The sequence below is a fragment of the Amblyraja radiata genome, chromosome 16 (assembly GCF_010909765.2).
Source record: "Amblyraja radiata isolate CabotCenter1 chromosome 16, sAmbRad1.1.pri, whole genome shotgun sequence".
In the NCBI taxonomy this organism is placed as follows: domain Eukaryota; kingdom Metazoa; phylum Chordata; class Chondrichthyes; order Rajiformes; family Rajidae; genus Amblyraja; species Amblyraja radiata.
The window spans coordinates 8,580,882-8,598,266 of record NC_045971.1 but is presented as its reverse complement, the minus strand read 5'-3'; the positions used below and the strand labels follow the sequence as shown (position 1 = coordinate 8,598,266).

Below are 17,385 nucleotides of genomic sequence, written 5' to 3'. Positions count from 1 at the left end.
ACTATCGATGAATATTTAAAAAAGGAATTGCAGCACCTTGACAAGCAATTCATAAATGACTGAGCAAATGGAAATGAGTTTGCAGAAGGCTCTAACATACAAGTAGCTTGAACGGCCTTAATGTAAACGTCACGAAGGGCGGCATGGTGGCGCAGTGGTGTTGCTGCCTTGCAACGCTTTCAGAGCCACAGACGCGGGTTCAATCCCGAATACAGGTGCTGTCTGTGTGGAGTTTGTACGTTCTCCCCGTGACCTGCGTGGGTTTTCTCCGAGACCTTCGGTTTCCTCCCACACTCCAAAGACGTACAGGTTTGTAGGTTAATTGGCTTGGTGTACAGTAAATGGAAAATTGGTCCTTTTGTGTCGGATAGTGTTAGTGTGCAGGGATCGATGGTCGGCGTGGACACGGTGGGCCGAAGGGCCTGTTATGCATGTGTGTGTGTGTGTGTGTGTGTGTGTGTGTGTGTGTGTGTGTGTGTGTGTGTGTGTGTGTGTGTGTGTGTGTGTGTGTGTGTGTGTGTGTGTGTGTGTGTGTGTGTGTATGCACACACTGAACTTTTGTATCTCTCATTTATTATATTGATTACAGTGTACTATGTTTACATATTGTGTTGTGCTGCTGCAAGTAAGAATTTCATTGTTCTACCTGGGACACATGACAATAAAATACTCTTGACTCTTGACTCTTGACTCTCTCTTGACTACACACACTAGGGACAACTTACATTTTTACCGGGCCAATTATCCTGTCTTTGGAGTGTGGGAGGAAACCAAAGATCTCGGAGAAAACCCACGTGATCACGTGGGGAACGTACAAACTCCATACAGGCAGCACCCGTAGTCTGGATCGAACTGTGGTCTCTGGTGCTGTAAAGCAGCAACTCTACCGCTGCACCACCCATGATAACTTTATCTATTCCTTGTATTTTTCTCTATCTTAAATGTCTGACCTCTGATTATCAATCTTCCTGCCAATTGAAGACAGTTTCTCCCAAACTAAATCAGAACCTTTTACATGAAACAACCGCTTCATGTTTATCAGGAAGTTGGTAAATAGATCACTTCCCATTTCACCAGCAAACGCCAATTACTCCCTGGCCGATGAACATGTAGCTAATGCAAAGGATTTGGACAAAGTCACAAGGAACTGCAGATGTTGGAACCTTGAGCAAAGCTCTAAGTGCTGGAGGAACTCATCCGATATGAATGACCTATGTTAACATTTCAAGGATTCAAATTCAGGTTGTCATTATTTGAGTATTAGCAAAACATCAATGGAATATTTGCCTTAGTTGTTGGCTTACTGTTGTGATCTTTAGATGTTGTATGAATTAAACTATTATCTATAATACGTTACTATTGTATACCCCACCATCAAATAGAATCTAAAAACAGTTTCACTAGTTTGTAGTTTTAGGATTAGACTGCCATTGGAGTATGCTGTATATACAGTAAATGCTAGTGTTTTGTCTTAGTAGTTTTAAGATGAGCTTGCAGTTTAACCATTTTTAAGTTTTCTTGTCCTGAAAGTAACATTTAACTGTGTTTTGCATTTGTAGAGTAGGTAAATTGTGTTTTTTAATTGTATTGGTTTGCGTGTACTTTGATGATGTACAGCTTGTTGAACTTGATCAGCCTGATCTAAAGCAAAACACAAAGAGATGAAGTGATGTAGCAGGTCAGGCAGCCTCTGTAGGGGGAATGGATAGGTGATATTTCTGATCGGGACCCTTCCTGAAAGGATGCCTATTCTTTTCCTCTGTGCCATGAGGCGCAGCGGTTGTGTTGCTGCCTTACAGCGCCAGAGACCCTGGTTCAACCCTGACCAAGGGTGCTGTCTGTACGGAATTTCCACATTCTCCCTGTGACCGTATATGTTTGCTCCGGGCGCTCCGGTTTCCTCCCACATTCCAAACACGCACGGGATTGTTGGTTAATTGGCTTCTGTAAAGTTGCCCCTAGAGATCACGGGGATGCGAAGCTGGGACAACATGGAACTCGTGTACGGGTGATCGTTGGTCAGTGTGGACTCGGTGGGCTGTTATAGCCAGTTCATTGGCTATATTTAAGAGGGAGTTAGATGTGGTCCTTGTGGCTAAAGGGATCAGGGGGTATGGAGAGAAGGCAGGTACAGGATACTGATTTGGATGATCAGCCATGATCATATTGAATGGCGGTGCAGGCTCGAAGGGCCGAATGGCCTACTCCTGCACCTATTTTCTATGTTTCTATGTTTCTAAAGGGCATGGTTCCTCCACTCTGTATCTCTCAATCTAAAACTGACATCTAGAATTCAAGAGATAGGAGTGTCCACATGACAAAGAAAGACAAAATGCTGGAGTAACTCAGCGGGTCATCCCTATTCTCCAGAGATGATGCCTGACCCGTTGAGTTACTCCAGCACTCGCTCAAGATTCCGGCATCTGTAGTTCCTTGTGACTCCAGTCTGATTTGTACACTGCAATGCACATTCTTATTTCCTTCGCTCCATAGGTGCTGCTGCACCCGCTGAGTTTCTCCAGCATATTTGTCTACCTTCTTATGTTCTGGTTTGTTTGTGCACTTCCCTGTGTCAACAGGACATCCTGCTTGAATATGCTTGGCAACGTCATAAAACCTGGCGATCCCAGGTGTCACAGCCCTCAACCTGGATCTCTGCCATCTATTTATTTATATCCAAACATGTCCTCAGTTGGTGCTATTTATTCCGCTGAAGAGGAAATAAATCAGGCAGTGATGATGGGAAAGATCCTCGGGGGTCAAACACGACAGTGTGATCTTCACAATGCTTACGTTCCAACTTGGAGATGGTCAATATTGGCAATGGTTCTTCAGTGATGAATGAGTCCCAAAATGAGAATCACGAGATTGGATGGAAGCAGTTTTTCTGAGATCTGTTTAGATGAATGAAAATGTGAATAAGACAATAGACAATAGGTGCAGGAGTAGGCCATTCGGCCCTTCGAGCCAGCACCGCCATTCAATGTGATCATGGCTGATCATCCCCAATCAGTACCCCGTTCCTGCCTTCTCCCCATAATCCCCTGACTCCGCTATCTTTAAGAGCCCTATCAAGCTTTATCTTAAAAGTATCCAGAGAACCCGCTTCCACCGCCCTCTGCGACAGAGAACTCCACAGACAAATTTAAAATAGCTATGTTACCACAAGACAAAGGAGCAGAATTAGGCCATTCGGCCCTTCAATTTCTGCTCCACCATTCGATCATGGCTGATCTATTTCTCCCTCTCAACCCCATTCTCCTGCCTTTTCCCCGTAATGTTTAAAACATAAATCCCATCCCTCTGACATTTTATTCAAATTTGGTTCATTTTAGGGTGTTTTATCAGATGTTATCATTATTTGGCAAAATGTTTTTTTTAGCTGTTAAAAAGGCTTTGGGAAAGAAGGGTCTCGACGAGAAATGTCACCCATTCCTTCTCTCCAGAGATGCTGCCTGTCCCGCTGAGTTACTCCAGCTTTTTGTGTCTACCTTTGGGGAAACAGATCAGCATCTACAGCATTTTTGTGCTCCATAGATGCTTATTTCCTTCGCTCCACAGATGCTGCTGCACCCGCTGAGTTTCTCCAGCATTTTTGTGTACCTTCGATTTTCCAGCATCTGCAGTTCCTTCTTAAACACATCATCCTATATTTAATTGGCCCTAAATTGATAAGAACAATAACTCGTCCACATTCATAGTCAAGAGTTTTTCAGTATTGATTTTATCTTCTCTGGTTACCATGGATATGGTATTGATTATCCTCTTCTATTCAATGTCCACAAACAAATGCAATGCACGATATCGACATACAGGTATTGACAATTGCACTCTTGATAGAGTTAGATAGGGCTCTTAAAGATAGCGGAGTCAGGGGATATGGGGAGAAGGCAGGAATGGGGTACAGATTGTGGATGATCAGCCATGATCACATTGAATGGCGGTGCTGGCTCGAAGGGCCGAATGGCCTCCTCCTGCACCTATTGTCTATTGTATATTGTCTAGTGAAACAAAATACAGGGTCGCCATTTAAAAAAATACTTCCAATCATCATAGACATACAGCACGGAAAAAGGCCCTTTGACCCAAGTCTTCCACGCAGAACATGGTACCATCTAAGCTGGTCCTATTTGCCTGCATTCATCCCATATCCCTCTAAACCTTTCCTATCCATGCACCTGTCAAAATGCTTTTTAAATGTTGTTATAGTACCTGCCTCAACCACCTTCTCTGGCAGCTCGTTCCATTTCCCACCACCCACTGAGTGAACATTACCCCTCAGGTTAGTATTAAATCTTTCCCCGCACATCTTAAACATATGCCCTTTTGTTTTTGAATCGCCTGCTCTGAGAAAAAGACTGTGCATTCATTCTATCTACTCCCCTCATGATTGTATGCATCTCTAAAGGATTACCCCTCATCCTCCTGCGCTCCAAGGAATAAAGTCCTAGGCTGCTCCACCTCTCCCTATAGCTCAGGCCCTCAAGTCCTGGCATATCCTAACCAATGCCTTGTACCATAGAAGAGCTTGATCAGAGTAAAAATAACTGTGTGTTCAGATTTTCAGTCTTCCTTCTTTTTTCTGGTTGGCAATTGCAACAAGAGATGATTTTTGTTGCATATAATCATAATAACCATCATAACCATACTTTATTAGCCAAGTATGTTTCTCAACGTACAATGTTGCTATACTGTCACACCAATAAAAAGCAAAATAACTCACAAAATACATTTTAACATGAACGTCCTCCACATTGACTTCTCCGCATTCCTCACTGTGATGGAAGGCCCTTCTTCGCCCTCCAGCGGGCGGGGGCCTCTAACCTTCCGTTGACGGGACGATCTTATTCCCGTAGCCAGCGGAGGGCCTCCTTGTCGGGGCGATCAAGCTGCTGCATCGGGGGGGGGGAAATCTGAGATATTTCAGGTCAAGGCCCAACCTGTAGCCTCTTCATAGGTTCTTCATCCTCCTGGTCTATCCCAGTGATTAATTTAGGGGCAGGAGCTGCCCAAACACTAGAGTGTTACACCCTACATCAGGATGTCTCTGTGGTGCAGCGGTAGAGTTGCTGCCTTACAACGACAGAGACCTGGGTTCATTCCTGACTACGGGCGCTGTCTGAGCGGAGTTTGCACGTTCTCCCTGTGGGTTTTCTAGGCTTCTCTGGTTTCTTCCCACACTCCAAAGACGTACCTGTTTGTACGTTATTTGGCTTCTGTAAATTGTAACTTGTCCCTAGTGTGTAGGATGGTGCTCGTGTACAGGCAATCTTCTCCGTAGATTGTCACCTTGTTGTGGTGGAGAAGCTTGTGTGGTCCTGAGAGCGATGCCGTCTGGAGCTATGCTCCTGGTAGGGCCACCCGTGGTGGTAAGGTGGAGGGGGAGGTCTCTGACAAAGAGCAATCCAACCAAGACCTCAACCGTGGAACAGGCGGAGGACGATGGATGACTTTAGTGGAACGTCACAACGGCTGGGAAGGCGGATGAAGGCTGCAGCAGAAAAGGGTCTCCGGTCGGCTTGGTCTCCATGCAATTGGATCCTGACCCAGATCTGTCAAGGACCGTGTGGTGGCTGTCTGTGCATCAGTCTCCCCACGTTAAATAAAGTCACGCACAAGCATACTCGTTTCGAGTGACCGCCGATGACAGGGCGATTGCTGGTCGCCAAGGACTCGATGGGCTGAAGGGCCTGTTTCCATGCTGTATTTTTATTGCTTTGTAACTTCAGATTGCCCAGAGTTCAGAATGACCTGATCTCTCAGTCAACCCAAAGCACCCAACACTAAAGCATAAAGGATTAGACAATAATACTGACTTTGGAACAATTCTTACAGAATAATGAGAGCATATAATGAGGGACCATCAGCAAAGAAGTACATTCTGTTGGTAAATGTTGACACAACTAAAATTTGAACTATTGATACAAAGTGCTGGAGTAACTCAACGGGCCAAGCAGTATCTGTGGATGGCAGACATTTCAGGTCCCTTCTTTGGCACATTGTGTCTTATTTTGTGAACCAGCGTCTGCAGTTCCTTGTGTCTGAAATTTCAACCATTTCATAAAGTTACAATTTCCTACTTTACAGTTCAAAGTCACACTTCGTGGCATCCTGAAAGCTTGCTATATCAAGGCGGCACGGTGGCGCAGCGGTAGAGTTGCTGCCTTACAGCGCCAGAGACCCGGGTTCGATCCTGACCACGGGCGCTGTCTGTACGGAGTTTGCACGTTCTCCCCGTGACCTGTGTGGGCTTTCTCCGAGATCTTCGGTTTCCTCCCACACTCCAAAGACGTACAGGTTTGTAGGCTAATTTGCTTGGTAAACATGTAAAATTGTCCCGAGTGGGTGTTGGAAAGTCTTAGTGTGCGGGGATCGCTGTGGTCGGTGTGAACGCGATTGGCCGAAGGGCCTGTTTCCGCGCTGTATCTCTAAACTAAATGATGCGTGCACCTGCTTTATTAAACTGGCACCTTTCCCTTCCTTGCAGCTTGCAGCAGAGGTCCCCAGAGGTGCCACGAAGTGTGGGCTTCATTGTGGATTGGAGGAATTGCAGGATTATGCCGATGCCCCAGAATGGAGCTGAGGAACCTGCTCTTGCGGCACTCTGTCGCCATGTGGCTGCTCTTACAAAGCTTTGTCCTGATGACCTTCTGCTTTAACTCGGCCACGACCTGCCCCAAGGGCTGCTACTGTTCCAACCCGGACAAGAGACTGACTGTGCGCTGCAGTGACATGCACCTGAAGGAGGTCCCCAGAGACATTCCCAACAACACTCGGAAGCTCTACCTGGATTCCAATCAAATAACGTCCATTCCGCACGACGTCTTCAAGAACCTGCATGAGCTGGAGGAGTTGGACCTGTCCAACAATGCCATCCAACGCTTGGAGACGGGCGCCTTCCGAGGACTGAACGAGAGCTTGAAGTTCTTGAACCTCTCCCACAATAAACTGGTGACTGTCAACAAAGAGGTCTTCAGCAGGTTGAAAGCAGTCATCAAACTCTCAGACAACCCCTGGTTCTGCAACTGCGAGCTGCAGGAGATGATCAAGATGGTCACCGTGAAAGTGGAGTCATCCAATGACATCATCTGCGCCTCAGCCTACCCGGAGGAGCACACCAAGAAGTCTTTCCTGGAGGTTGCACACCACGTTAACTTCTGCAACGTGCACAAGAAGACGACTGACGTGGCAATGCTGATCACCATGTTTGGCTGGTTCACCATGGTTATCTCGTATCTGGTGTACTATGTCCGCCAGAACCAGGAGGACGCCAGGCGCCACCTCGAGTACCTGAAGTCGCTGCCCAGCAAGCAGTCAAAGTCCGAGGCCTCCTCCACGATTAGCACAGTGGTGTAACGGGGGGCCACTTCCAATTCTCGCCTCGGGGAGCGGAGAATGCTGAGGAGGAGGAGGAGGAGGAGGAGGTCAAGGCGACACAAAAAAATATATAACAATCTGCCGGCTCGAGATCTGTGGCGCTGTAATGGTTGAAGTGGAAGGTCAGTTCTTGGAGAGGAGTGGACCGTAACTCTGGCCTCTCCCCCTGATCTCCCAAACTAGCTTGTTTTAAAAAATTGGTTGCCAAAAATAAATAACAGTGAATGCATTGGATACACAGCCCAATGCCGTGCTCAGATTAAGAGTCTTGTTCATTAAGACTCAGATGCGTCTTGTTCATGATATGCTCTTCAAAACTAAGGAAAGGATAAGGAATGAGTTAGCAACAGGAACGGAATAAGACTGTGATTTAATATGTTGCGAAGGACATTGTTTCATCTTAAGTTAGCCCAGGTTTAATGTCTTAGTCACATCTTTGTCTGTCTGTCTCTGTCTCTCTGTCTCTGTCTCTCTGTCTCTCTGTCTCTTTGTCTCTCTGTCTCTGTGCCTGTCTCTCTATCTCTCTCTAACCCTCTCTCCCTCTCACTTCCTCTCTCCCTCTCTCTCTCTCTCTCTCTTTGTAACCTAAAAAGATGAGAGAGTGAAGCAAAGTTACGCTAGCTTCTCTGGTATAATCGGAGATGGTCTTTGGTGGTTGAAGACCCTGGTGAAAGAGTCTACACTTGTTTAGAAATATCAACACAATGAATACAGAAGAGTGACCACAAAGTGCTGGAGTAAGTTAGCGGGTCAGGCAGCACCTCTGGAGAAAAGGAATAGTGACGTTTTGGGTCGAGACCCTTCATCAGACAGTAGCAGATGTGGAAGAGTGGTCCCTTTTATCATGCGAATGGTCGAAAACCATAGATCACAACCTAATTTATAGTATGTAAAATCACAGAGGTGATCAGGTGGGCAAAGCTTACTCAGGCAGACTATTTAAAAATGCAGTACGTTAATGTGGGAAGGGACGTCATAGATGGAACTGTCCATTTTGACCTTGGGAAGAGCAACAGTTAGGTTTCGCCATATCCGGAGCTGTTTATATTGGGTGTTTCACTAGCTAATTAGGTGTAACTAATCGATCCAATGAGATACGATCGCAAGTTAGGACTCAACACCTTACCCACTTAGGAAGAACATCCGAATGGTTTTTTTCTCTGCTCGCATTCTTAGAGTGAAAGCTTCAAGGTCAAAACTTTGAAAAGAATTACCATGGCCAAAACTCAAACCCAGAGAGGCCAAAACCATTCTGCCATGCGTGGACTCAACCAGGTGCAGAACTGAAGCTGAACCTCACGGAGGAAGCTGTGTCCAGCATAGTAAGATACAGGGTATTGGAACAAAGGGGAGAATGCATCTTTCATTGTTAGTGTTAAATACTTGTGAGAGTATCAATTGTTGGTTCCATTTGTCTCCTGACTTTCAGTTCCATCGACTTCAATCCATTCAATGTGCTTTGGTGCAAGTGACCTCGAGTTGAATCCCCCCATCTCAGTCTTCTCGGAAACCCCTCAAACTCAGTACTTAAGGCAGTAGAACACTTTTCAACGTTTCTCACATTACGACACAGAACACCGGTCAAAAGAGTTTCACCAGCTGTAATTTAAAAAAAAAAGAAAATGCTGATAAAACTCATGTTTAAGAAGGAACTGCAGATGCTTGAAAATGGAAGGTACACAAAAATGCTGGAGAAACTCAGCGGGTGCAGCAGCATCTATGGAGCGAAGGAAATAGGCAACGTTTCGTCCCGAAACGTTGCCTATTTCCTTCGCTCCATAGATGCTGCTGCACCCGCTGAGTTTCTCCAGCATTTATGTGTACCGCTGAAAAAACGTAGCTGGTCAGGTGGCAACTGTTCAGAGGTGCTCCTCTGAAAAAGAATAGGTGTTGAGTATGGAAATTGGGAGGTCATGTTGCAGTTGTATAAGACATCGGCGAAGCCACATTTAAAGCATTGTGTTCAGTTTTGTGCACCGTGACATAGGAAAGGCGTCACCAAGCTGGAAAGGGTGCCAAGAAGATTTACGAGGGTGTTGCCAGGACTCGAGAGCCTGAGCTATAGGGAAAGGTTGAGCAGGCAGGGACTCTATTCCTTGGAGCGCAGGAGTATGAGGGGTGATCTTATGCTGGTGTACAAAACCATGAGAGGAATAGATCGGGTGAACGCACAGAGTCTCTTGCTCAGAGTGGCTGAATCGAGAACCAGACGACATAGGTTTACGGTGAAGGGTGGGGGGGAAATGAATTAGGAGCCCGAGGGATAACTTTTTTACAAAAGGGTGGTGAGTATATGGAATGAGCTGCTGGAGGAGGTAGTTGAGGCAGACACTACCACAATGTTTAAGGAACATTTAGACAGTTACATGGATATAAAGGTTTAGCGGCATATGGGCCAAATGTAGGCAGATGGGACGGGTGTAGATGGGACATGTTGGGCAAGGTGGGCCGAAGGGCCTGTTTCCACACTGTATGGGCTCTATGCCTATGTTTCACACTGATAACTTTTGATTTGAACTGGTCCATTTGCTGTAAAATACTTTGGGGCAATTCCAAAACACAAATTATATTACTGTATTTAAATACAAATTTCTTTTTTTTTTTTAATTACTTTCATATTTAGGATGTAGTTTAAGTTTATTCAACTGGGGCAAGTTCCACTATTTGGATCTAGTATGATCTTATATTTCTCTGCTTAATGTACAGTTTGTAAGGACATACAAGAAAATGCAGCATGGCATTTTCTCTATGAAGTATTGCAGTTTATATAAGACAGGCATCGTCACTAATATTGAAGAACAACTGACCTCTTAGCTACTTGCAACCAACATGTTGGCCTTACATGGAAGGAGTATGATTTTCAGATTGTATTTTTCAACCTCTGTAATATTAATTGGCTAATCAATAAAGTTTCTAAAATTCCACCATTAGAGTTATTATTTTTTTACACTGCGCACTGTTCATAAAAACGTTTAGTTCAGTGGAAACAGCGTGGAAACAGGCCCTCAGCCCAACGAGTCTGCGCCGACCATCAATCACCCGTACACTAGTTCTATGTCCCACTCACCGGGGGCAATTTACCAAAGGCAAACCTGCACGTCTTTGGAATGTGGGAGGAAACCGGAGCACCCGGAGAAAACCCACGCAGTCACAGAGCGAACGGATAAACTCTGCAAGTCTTATTCAATAAATCGATTAGGCTGCAAATCACCAGGGTTTCAGCGATTTCAGTAAAACTGAACTAAAGCATGAGGTGAGTTGGGCAAGTGAAAATTCAGCTCAAGTTCTGTTAACCAATGGCTAGATGGAAGCCCTCAACCCCTATGTTACTGTTTTCCAACGGTTAAATAATCATTAGCCCAAGCATCATTTTTCCCCAGAAATGTTTCCAGTAATGTTTGGATATTGGAAGGTTTGGCTTGCATCTGTGATTGATAATTAACTCCTACCAGCATATATCTCGCACCTAGAGTAACAACTTCTCACAGAAAAATACAGTGTGAGGAGGAATTTCTTTAGCCAGAAGGTGGTGAATCTGTGGAATTCATTGCCGCAGAAGACAGTGGAAGCCAAGTCATTGGGTATTTTTAAGGCAGAGATTGATAGGTTCTTGATTAGTAAGGGGGTCAAAGGTTAGGAGGAGAAGGCAGGAGAATGAAGTTGAGAGGGGGAAATAGAAGAGCCATGATCGAGTGGTGTAGCAGACTCGATGGGCTGAATGACCTAAAATACTGCTCCCATGTCTTATCTTACTTACTTACTGCCTATTATGCCTCCAATGGCACGTAGGGCAGCAACAAAGGTCCTCCACTCCTGTCTGTTCTGGGCTAGTCACTGGACACTGCCCCAGGTCAGGTCCAGTGTTTTCATTGCCTCCTCTACAGTTCGACGCCAGGTGGTTTTGGGTCTCCCTCCTTTTCTTTTCCCTTCCGGTCCAATGCAGGGCTATTCTTGGGATGCCGTCTGGTCCTCATCTCAGCATATGGCCAATCCAGTTCCAGCACCTTCTCATGATGATGGTGTCTATGCTCTCTTGTTAGCATTGAGCAAGGAGATCTTGGTTGGATATGGTGTTTGGCCACAATATTCTGAAGATTATTTTCAGGTTCTTAGTATGGAAGGCTGATATATAGGAGGGTGGAGAGGACACAGCTCTGGTATAACTTCAGCTTGGTCTTGGTGCTGTATTGCTGGGATCTCCATACATTGTTTAGCATTCTGAAAACATTCCTAGCCCTGTTTAGCTGGTTCTTTATGTCATTGTGTGCTCCGTCATCGTGCCTGACTTTGCTACCAAGATAGGTCAACTCCTCAGTTATGGGAAGATAGACACAAAAATGTCTGTCTTCAGAGTCTGAAGAAGGATCTCGACCTGAAATGTCACCTATTCCTTCTCTCCAGAGATGCTGCCTGTCCCGCTGAGTTGCTCCAGCATTTCGTGTCCGTACTGTTCTATGTTCTATTGGTAGCTAGTCTACCTTCTGAGTTAGCGATCCACACAAGGGAGGGAAGAGTCAAAGGTTGACCATGTGAAGGTGGGTGTGGGTGTGGAAAATGGCAGCATAAGTAACATAGTTGCACAAGGCAGCACAAATGTAGGCGTTGATAAACAGGAAAATTAGTGGGTTGAATTAGGTTTGAAACAGAGGCTGTTCCACACGTCTTCCAAATGGACCGGAAAGGAGATGCTTTCTATTGTCAATTTCAAATTATAGGCACATTATATAAGATAGGATCTGTATAGGCAGTAACCTAATTACATAGATGAATGCAGATTACTGACTTGCACAAGCTCAACATTGTCTGAAACCCTCTCCTACAATCAAAAGTAGCGCATTAATGAAACAAATCCTTCAGAGAATATGGATTTTCTCATTTATTAGTGGTGCTTATGTTTGCAATAGTCTCAGCAATGAGGATTATTCCTGCTAACACACAAAAAACTTCCACCACTTATGATAAACTTAAGGTCTGTAGCATGTGACAATATGACCCAAAGGGACAGAAGTTTAGGGGTAACATGAGGGGGAACTTCTTTACTCAGAGAGTGGTGGCTGTGTGGAATGACCTTCCAGTGAAGGTGGTGGAGGCAGGTTCGTTTTTATCATTTAAAAATAAATTGGATAGTTATATGGACGGGAAAGGAATGGAGGGTTATGGTCTGAGCGCAGGTATATGGGACTAGGGGAGAATACGTGTTCGGCACGGACTAGAAGGGTCGAGATGGCCTGTTTCCGTGCTGTAATTGTTATATGGTTATAATATCTCAACAGGGGGGTTGTGATTTCTCCGGATTTTGTTAACTGACTTAAGTATGAGGTGTAAAGGAACTAAAAAGTGGATGGGTGGTTTTTTGAAGGGCAAACCTTTGACGTTCGCATGGAAAGGGACTTTCAATGACATTGCACAGTGCCCCGAAGGTCAAACAGAGGCGACACGTGCTGCAAAGCTAAAGAACCAATTCAATGTGGAGAACTCGACATTTCAAGATGGAATCAAAGCAGATAATCAAGCCACACTTGCAACAGTTTTCATTAGTCCAAAAGTTGTAGGAGCAGAATTAGGCCATTCGTCCCATCGGGTCCACTCTGCCATTCCATCATGGCTGATCTATCTTTCCCTCTCAGCCCCACAACCCCTGACAACCATACTAATCAAGAATCGATCGATCTCCACGTTAAAAAAAAATCCATTGACTTGACCTCCACAGTTGTCTGTGGCAATGAATTATAAAGTACTGCAAATTATTTGACAGGTTGCACTAGAACATCCCTGAGAGGTAGGGACAAGGCTTCAGCTGCGGCCTGTATGCATGGTATTCAGTCTCTCGCAAGAAAAGCACAAGGTATCACGGGAATTGCTAGCATCTCTTCAAGTGCCTGAGAAAAACAATCTGCTTCTTAACTTGGTCTGTTTCATTCAAATGCCAATGTCTTTATGCAGCAGAGCATACTGGGCTGTTCTGTGATTTATCAAGTTCCATCTGTGATTTATGTCCTTATTTTGTCTGGTCTGCTCGTACATGAAATGGATTCCCTGAAATCAATTTGAGCCCTATTGCTATGGAGCTAAGGCGATGGGTTTAGATGGGTTTCCATGTTTATATGTTTTTAATGTGAAAAGCCTGCTGTGAAGAATATCTGGAACTTACGTAAATGATGCCGTCTTCTTTCAGCCAGCTGTAATTTACCTAAACTCTTCACTTTTACTGCATTAAAAGTGTGTTTTTCAAACTGCAAATTCTGACTTACAGGTTTCAGATTCTGTCGATCACACGGTCTTTGTGTTCAAACAATATGAGATTTAATTTGTAATTTTTGTGAGGTCCTTCACCCAATAAAATAACGATCATCTCCTCCACTTGGAAATTCTGGTATTATTTCATTCTGAGATGCATTCAAGACACAAGAGTCAAGAGTGTTTTACTGTCATGTGTCCCAGATAGAACAATGAAATCTTACTTGCAGCAGCACAACAGAATATGTAAACATAGTGGACTGTAAACAATATAATAAATGAAACAAAAAAGTTCAGTGTGTCTACATGTACACATGCACACATATATACACACACATGCACACACATATATACACACACATGCACACACATATATACACACACATGCACACACATATATACACACACATGCACACACGTATATACACACACATGCACACACATATACACACACACACACACACATATATACACACACATGCACACACATATGTACACACACATGCACACACATATACACACACATGCACACACATATACACACACATGCACACACATATATACACACACACACACATATATACACACACATGCACACACATATATACACACACATGCACACACATATATACACACACATGCACACACATATATACACATATCACATATATACTTATTTATATATACATATCTACACACATACACATATATACATATATATATATACACACACACACACACACACACACACACACACACACACACACACACACACACACACACACACACACACACACACACACACACACATATATCTATATTACTAAAAGTCTGATCTTGACCACTTCCTGTTGTTCCGTATATTAATTTTAGAAAAAACGTTGCCACTTACGCCTGTGATTTTTGGCCATCTTACTCAGAGTCTCCCTCCGCTGCATAGGACAAGATGATTTTTCCCATCGATGAAAAATAAAAGAGTTATTAGTGTTTAATAAATGTTGAGATTCTCTCTCCTGAAAGCCACGCCCCTTCCGGAGGGACTATAAAACCCAGAAGTGTTGAGTGCCTCAGTCAGTCTCTGCAAGATGGGGGGAGCGAGAGGGTCACGTCTCTCAGTCTGAGCTGTGAATAACACTGAACATATGTCTACTAAACTGTGAGTGGTTTTACTGACCTGTCAGTGCCCTTAATATGGTTTGAAAATATAGTTTGGAAATGCTAAAGCTGTGTTGCCTTTGGTTTGGAAATCCTAAAGCTGTGTTGCCTAATTAAAGTTGTCTTGCCTAATTAAAGTTGCCTTGCCTAATTAAAGTTGCCTTGCCTTCTATATAATTAAAAGTCTAATCTTGACCACTTCCTGTTTGCGCTTTATATTGATTTTAGAAAAAACGCTACTGCGTACGGCTGTGATTTTTGGCCATCTTACTCAGAGCCCCCCTCCGCTCATCAGGTGCCGAGGATTTTCCCCATTGATTAAAAATAAAAGAGTTATTAGTGTTTTAAAAATGTTGAGATTCTCCCTTCTGTCAATCATGCCATGAAGGCCACGCCCCTTCTGGTGGGAGTGGGGAGGGACTATAAAACCCAGAACTGTAGGCGTGGCTCAGTCTCTGCAAGATGGAGGAGGGAGAGGTCATGACTTACTGTCTTTAGTGGCCTTGCACCCTGCTTGAAATGGTATGAAACTGCACTTGAATTTGGTGGCCTTGCACCCTGCTTGAAGTGGTAAGAAACTGCACTTGAATTTGATGGCCTTGCACCCTGCTTGAAATGGAATTTCAAGGAATATCCGTGAGTCAACTGCCAGCCCACCAGCCGTGAGTGAGCTGCCAGCACAACAGGCTTGAGTGACTGAGCCGCCAGCCCAAGAATCCATTCAGCCCACAAAGTCCATACTAGCCCTCTGGAAACCAGTCCATTCAGCCCACAACACCCATACCAACGCTCCAGAAAGCCCCCCGCCCCCCCCCCACTGGCCACCAATATTGGAATTGGTGGAGAGGTGGAATAGTGTGTTAGGTGACCAGCCCTCCTGTGTGAACATGGGACCCAACGGGTCCCACTTAGTCTAGTATATATATGTATGTATGCATATGCACATATATATGTATATATGTGTATATATGTACACGCACACTTACATACACATAAAAAGCAAACAACAATATTAATGCAATAATAGCCTATGTAGTTCAGGTTAATGGAGGTTATAGTATTTTATAACCTGATGGCTGTATTGAAGAAGCTGTGCCTGAATCTGGACATTAGTTTTCAAGCTCCTGTACCTTCTTCCCGATGGCAGAGGTGAGATGAGTATGTGGCCAGGGTGGTGTGGGTCTCTGATGATGATAAATCCCTACGATGGTAGGATCCCATGATGACCCCTTGCTTACTGTGGCTAATCATATTGCGGAGCTACTGCGATGATCTGTTCTGCTACTCCAACCTCCCTTTTAAATCAGGCTGAGTTTAAAGCAACGGGTTAATTGGGAGAGTTTTAATGTTATCCGCTTGACCTACAATTGGACAGAAAATCATTGGGAAATGGAGCACAGCATCTTTAAGCACAAAATAGACTAAGTGTGAATTAACTTTCCTGGCAGTTCAAATCTTTTAATCAATTGAGTCCTGTGATATTGGAATTGTATACCTCATCATTGTACGATTTGATTTGTCGCAATCTCCAATGCATAGCAGATTGCTATGGATCCAACAATAATGGGGGATCATCACAAAACAAGTCCTTAACAACCCCTATCATTCTCAAGGACAGGTAAAAAATGACATGATTTGAGAATCTGTATTATGAACCGTGATTGTGCTATTTTCTTCCTCTTCAACTTCGTTCCCAAGTCTCAAGATTGCAGTGTTAATTGGTTTTACCCCAGTCCCAATGTAAAATGCTATTGATTCAGTATTTGTTCAGCTGCTCAGCAGCTTTCAAAAATCTACCCCATCCTGCTGTTCAATATTTCTCTGCTGAATTAGCAGCAAGCAGAATATTGAGGCACTGAGGCGTTTGTTCAGCCATTTTATTCTGTCCCCTTGCATGTGTGGCTGTACACGAAGTGACAGATAGCTAAACAGGTGTACTTGGCACTGAAAGGGTTAAGTGATGACTTAGACGTGGAAATAAAGTTGAATTTCATTTATTTGTTTGTCTTCATCAACTTGCTTTTTACAATGCTTCCATAGCTCTTTTTTTGTGAAAAACGAAGCTTCTCCAAGGCTCAACACGGGCAGATGGCAATGGATTTACCAGAGGGGGCTTCAGAGCACATTGCTGTCCACAATCCCAATACAAAATGGCCTGTCTCATCCATGAGTCCAATCATGTGATCACAAGCAACGAATGGAGAACAAGAGTGAATTTAGGTGGCCGCAGTCTTTTAAGCAACCACTAGGAGGGGCTAAAATACACTTTGCTTACATGTAACATCACACTCCCCGTCTGGTATTGATCACAATACCACTACCAATTCTCTAATTACGGTCAGTTACAAACTATTTACAACCCAACTAACAAAATAAGCAAGGAACTGTCCATGGTAGAGGCTTAGGATGGCATAAGCACCACTACTTCAGTTACCGGCCTGAGGAAGGTCTTAATAGTCCCTCCTTTGGTAACCTTCAGCTTAAGCTTCCTGACCGTACAATCGTCGTCAGGGTGAGCCTTGGTAACGAGAGCCATGGGCCATTGGTTCCTTATCACCTGAGAGTCTCTGAGCAGCACCAAGTCTCCTTCCTTGACATTGGGCTGACTGTCTTGCC

At 44.2% G+C, this 17,385-nt stretch overlaps 1 protein-coding gene and 1 long non-coding RNA gene across 2 annotated transcripts in view; both read left to right on the top strand.

The window, feature by feature from the left end:
* Positions 1-8,720, top strand: part of lrrc3c (leucine rich repeat containing 3C) — a 50,485-nt gene extending 41,765 nt beyond the window's left edge. The window contains exon 2 of the mRNA XM_033035035.1: positions 6,488-8,720. Coding sequence (XP_032890926.1) covers positions 6,574-7,356 — 783 coding nt within the window. The 5' untranslated portion in view covers positions 6,488-6,573 and the 3' untranslated portion in view covers positions 7,357-8,720. The remainder of the gene's footprint in view (positions 1-6,487) is intronic.
* On the top strand, positions 585-9,000 carry LOC116981875. The gene is made up of 3 exons (XR_004414310.1): positions 585-597; positions 5,241-5,251; positions 8,696-9,000. It is a non-coding gene; the product is annotated as an uncharacterized LOC116981875 (long non-coding RNA).
* The last annotated feature ends 8,385 nt before the right edge of the window (positions 9,001-17,385 follow it).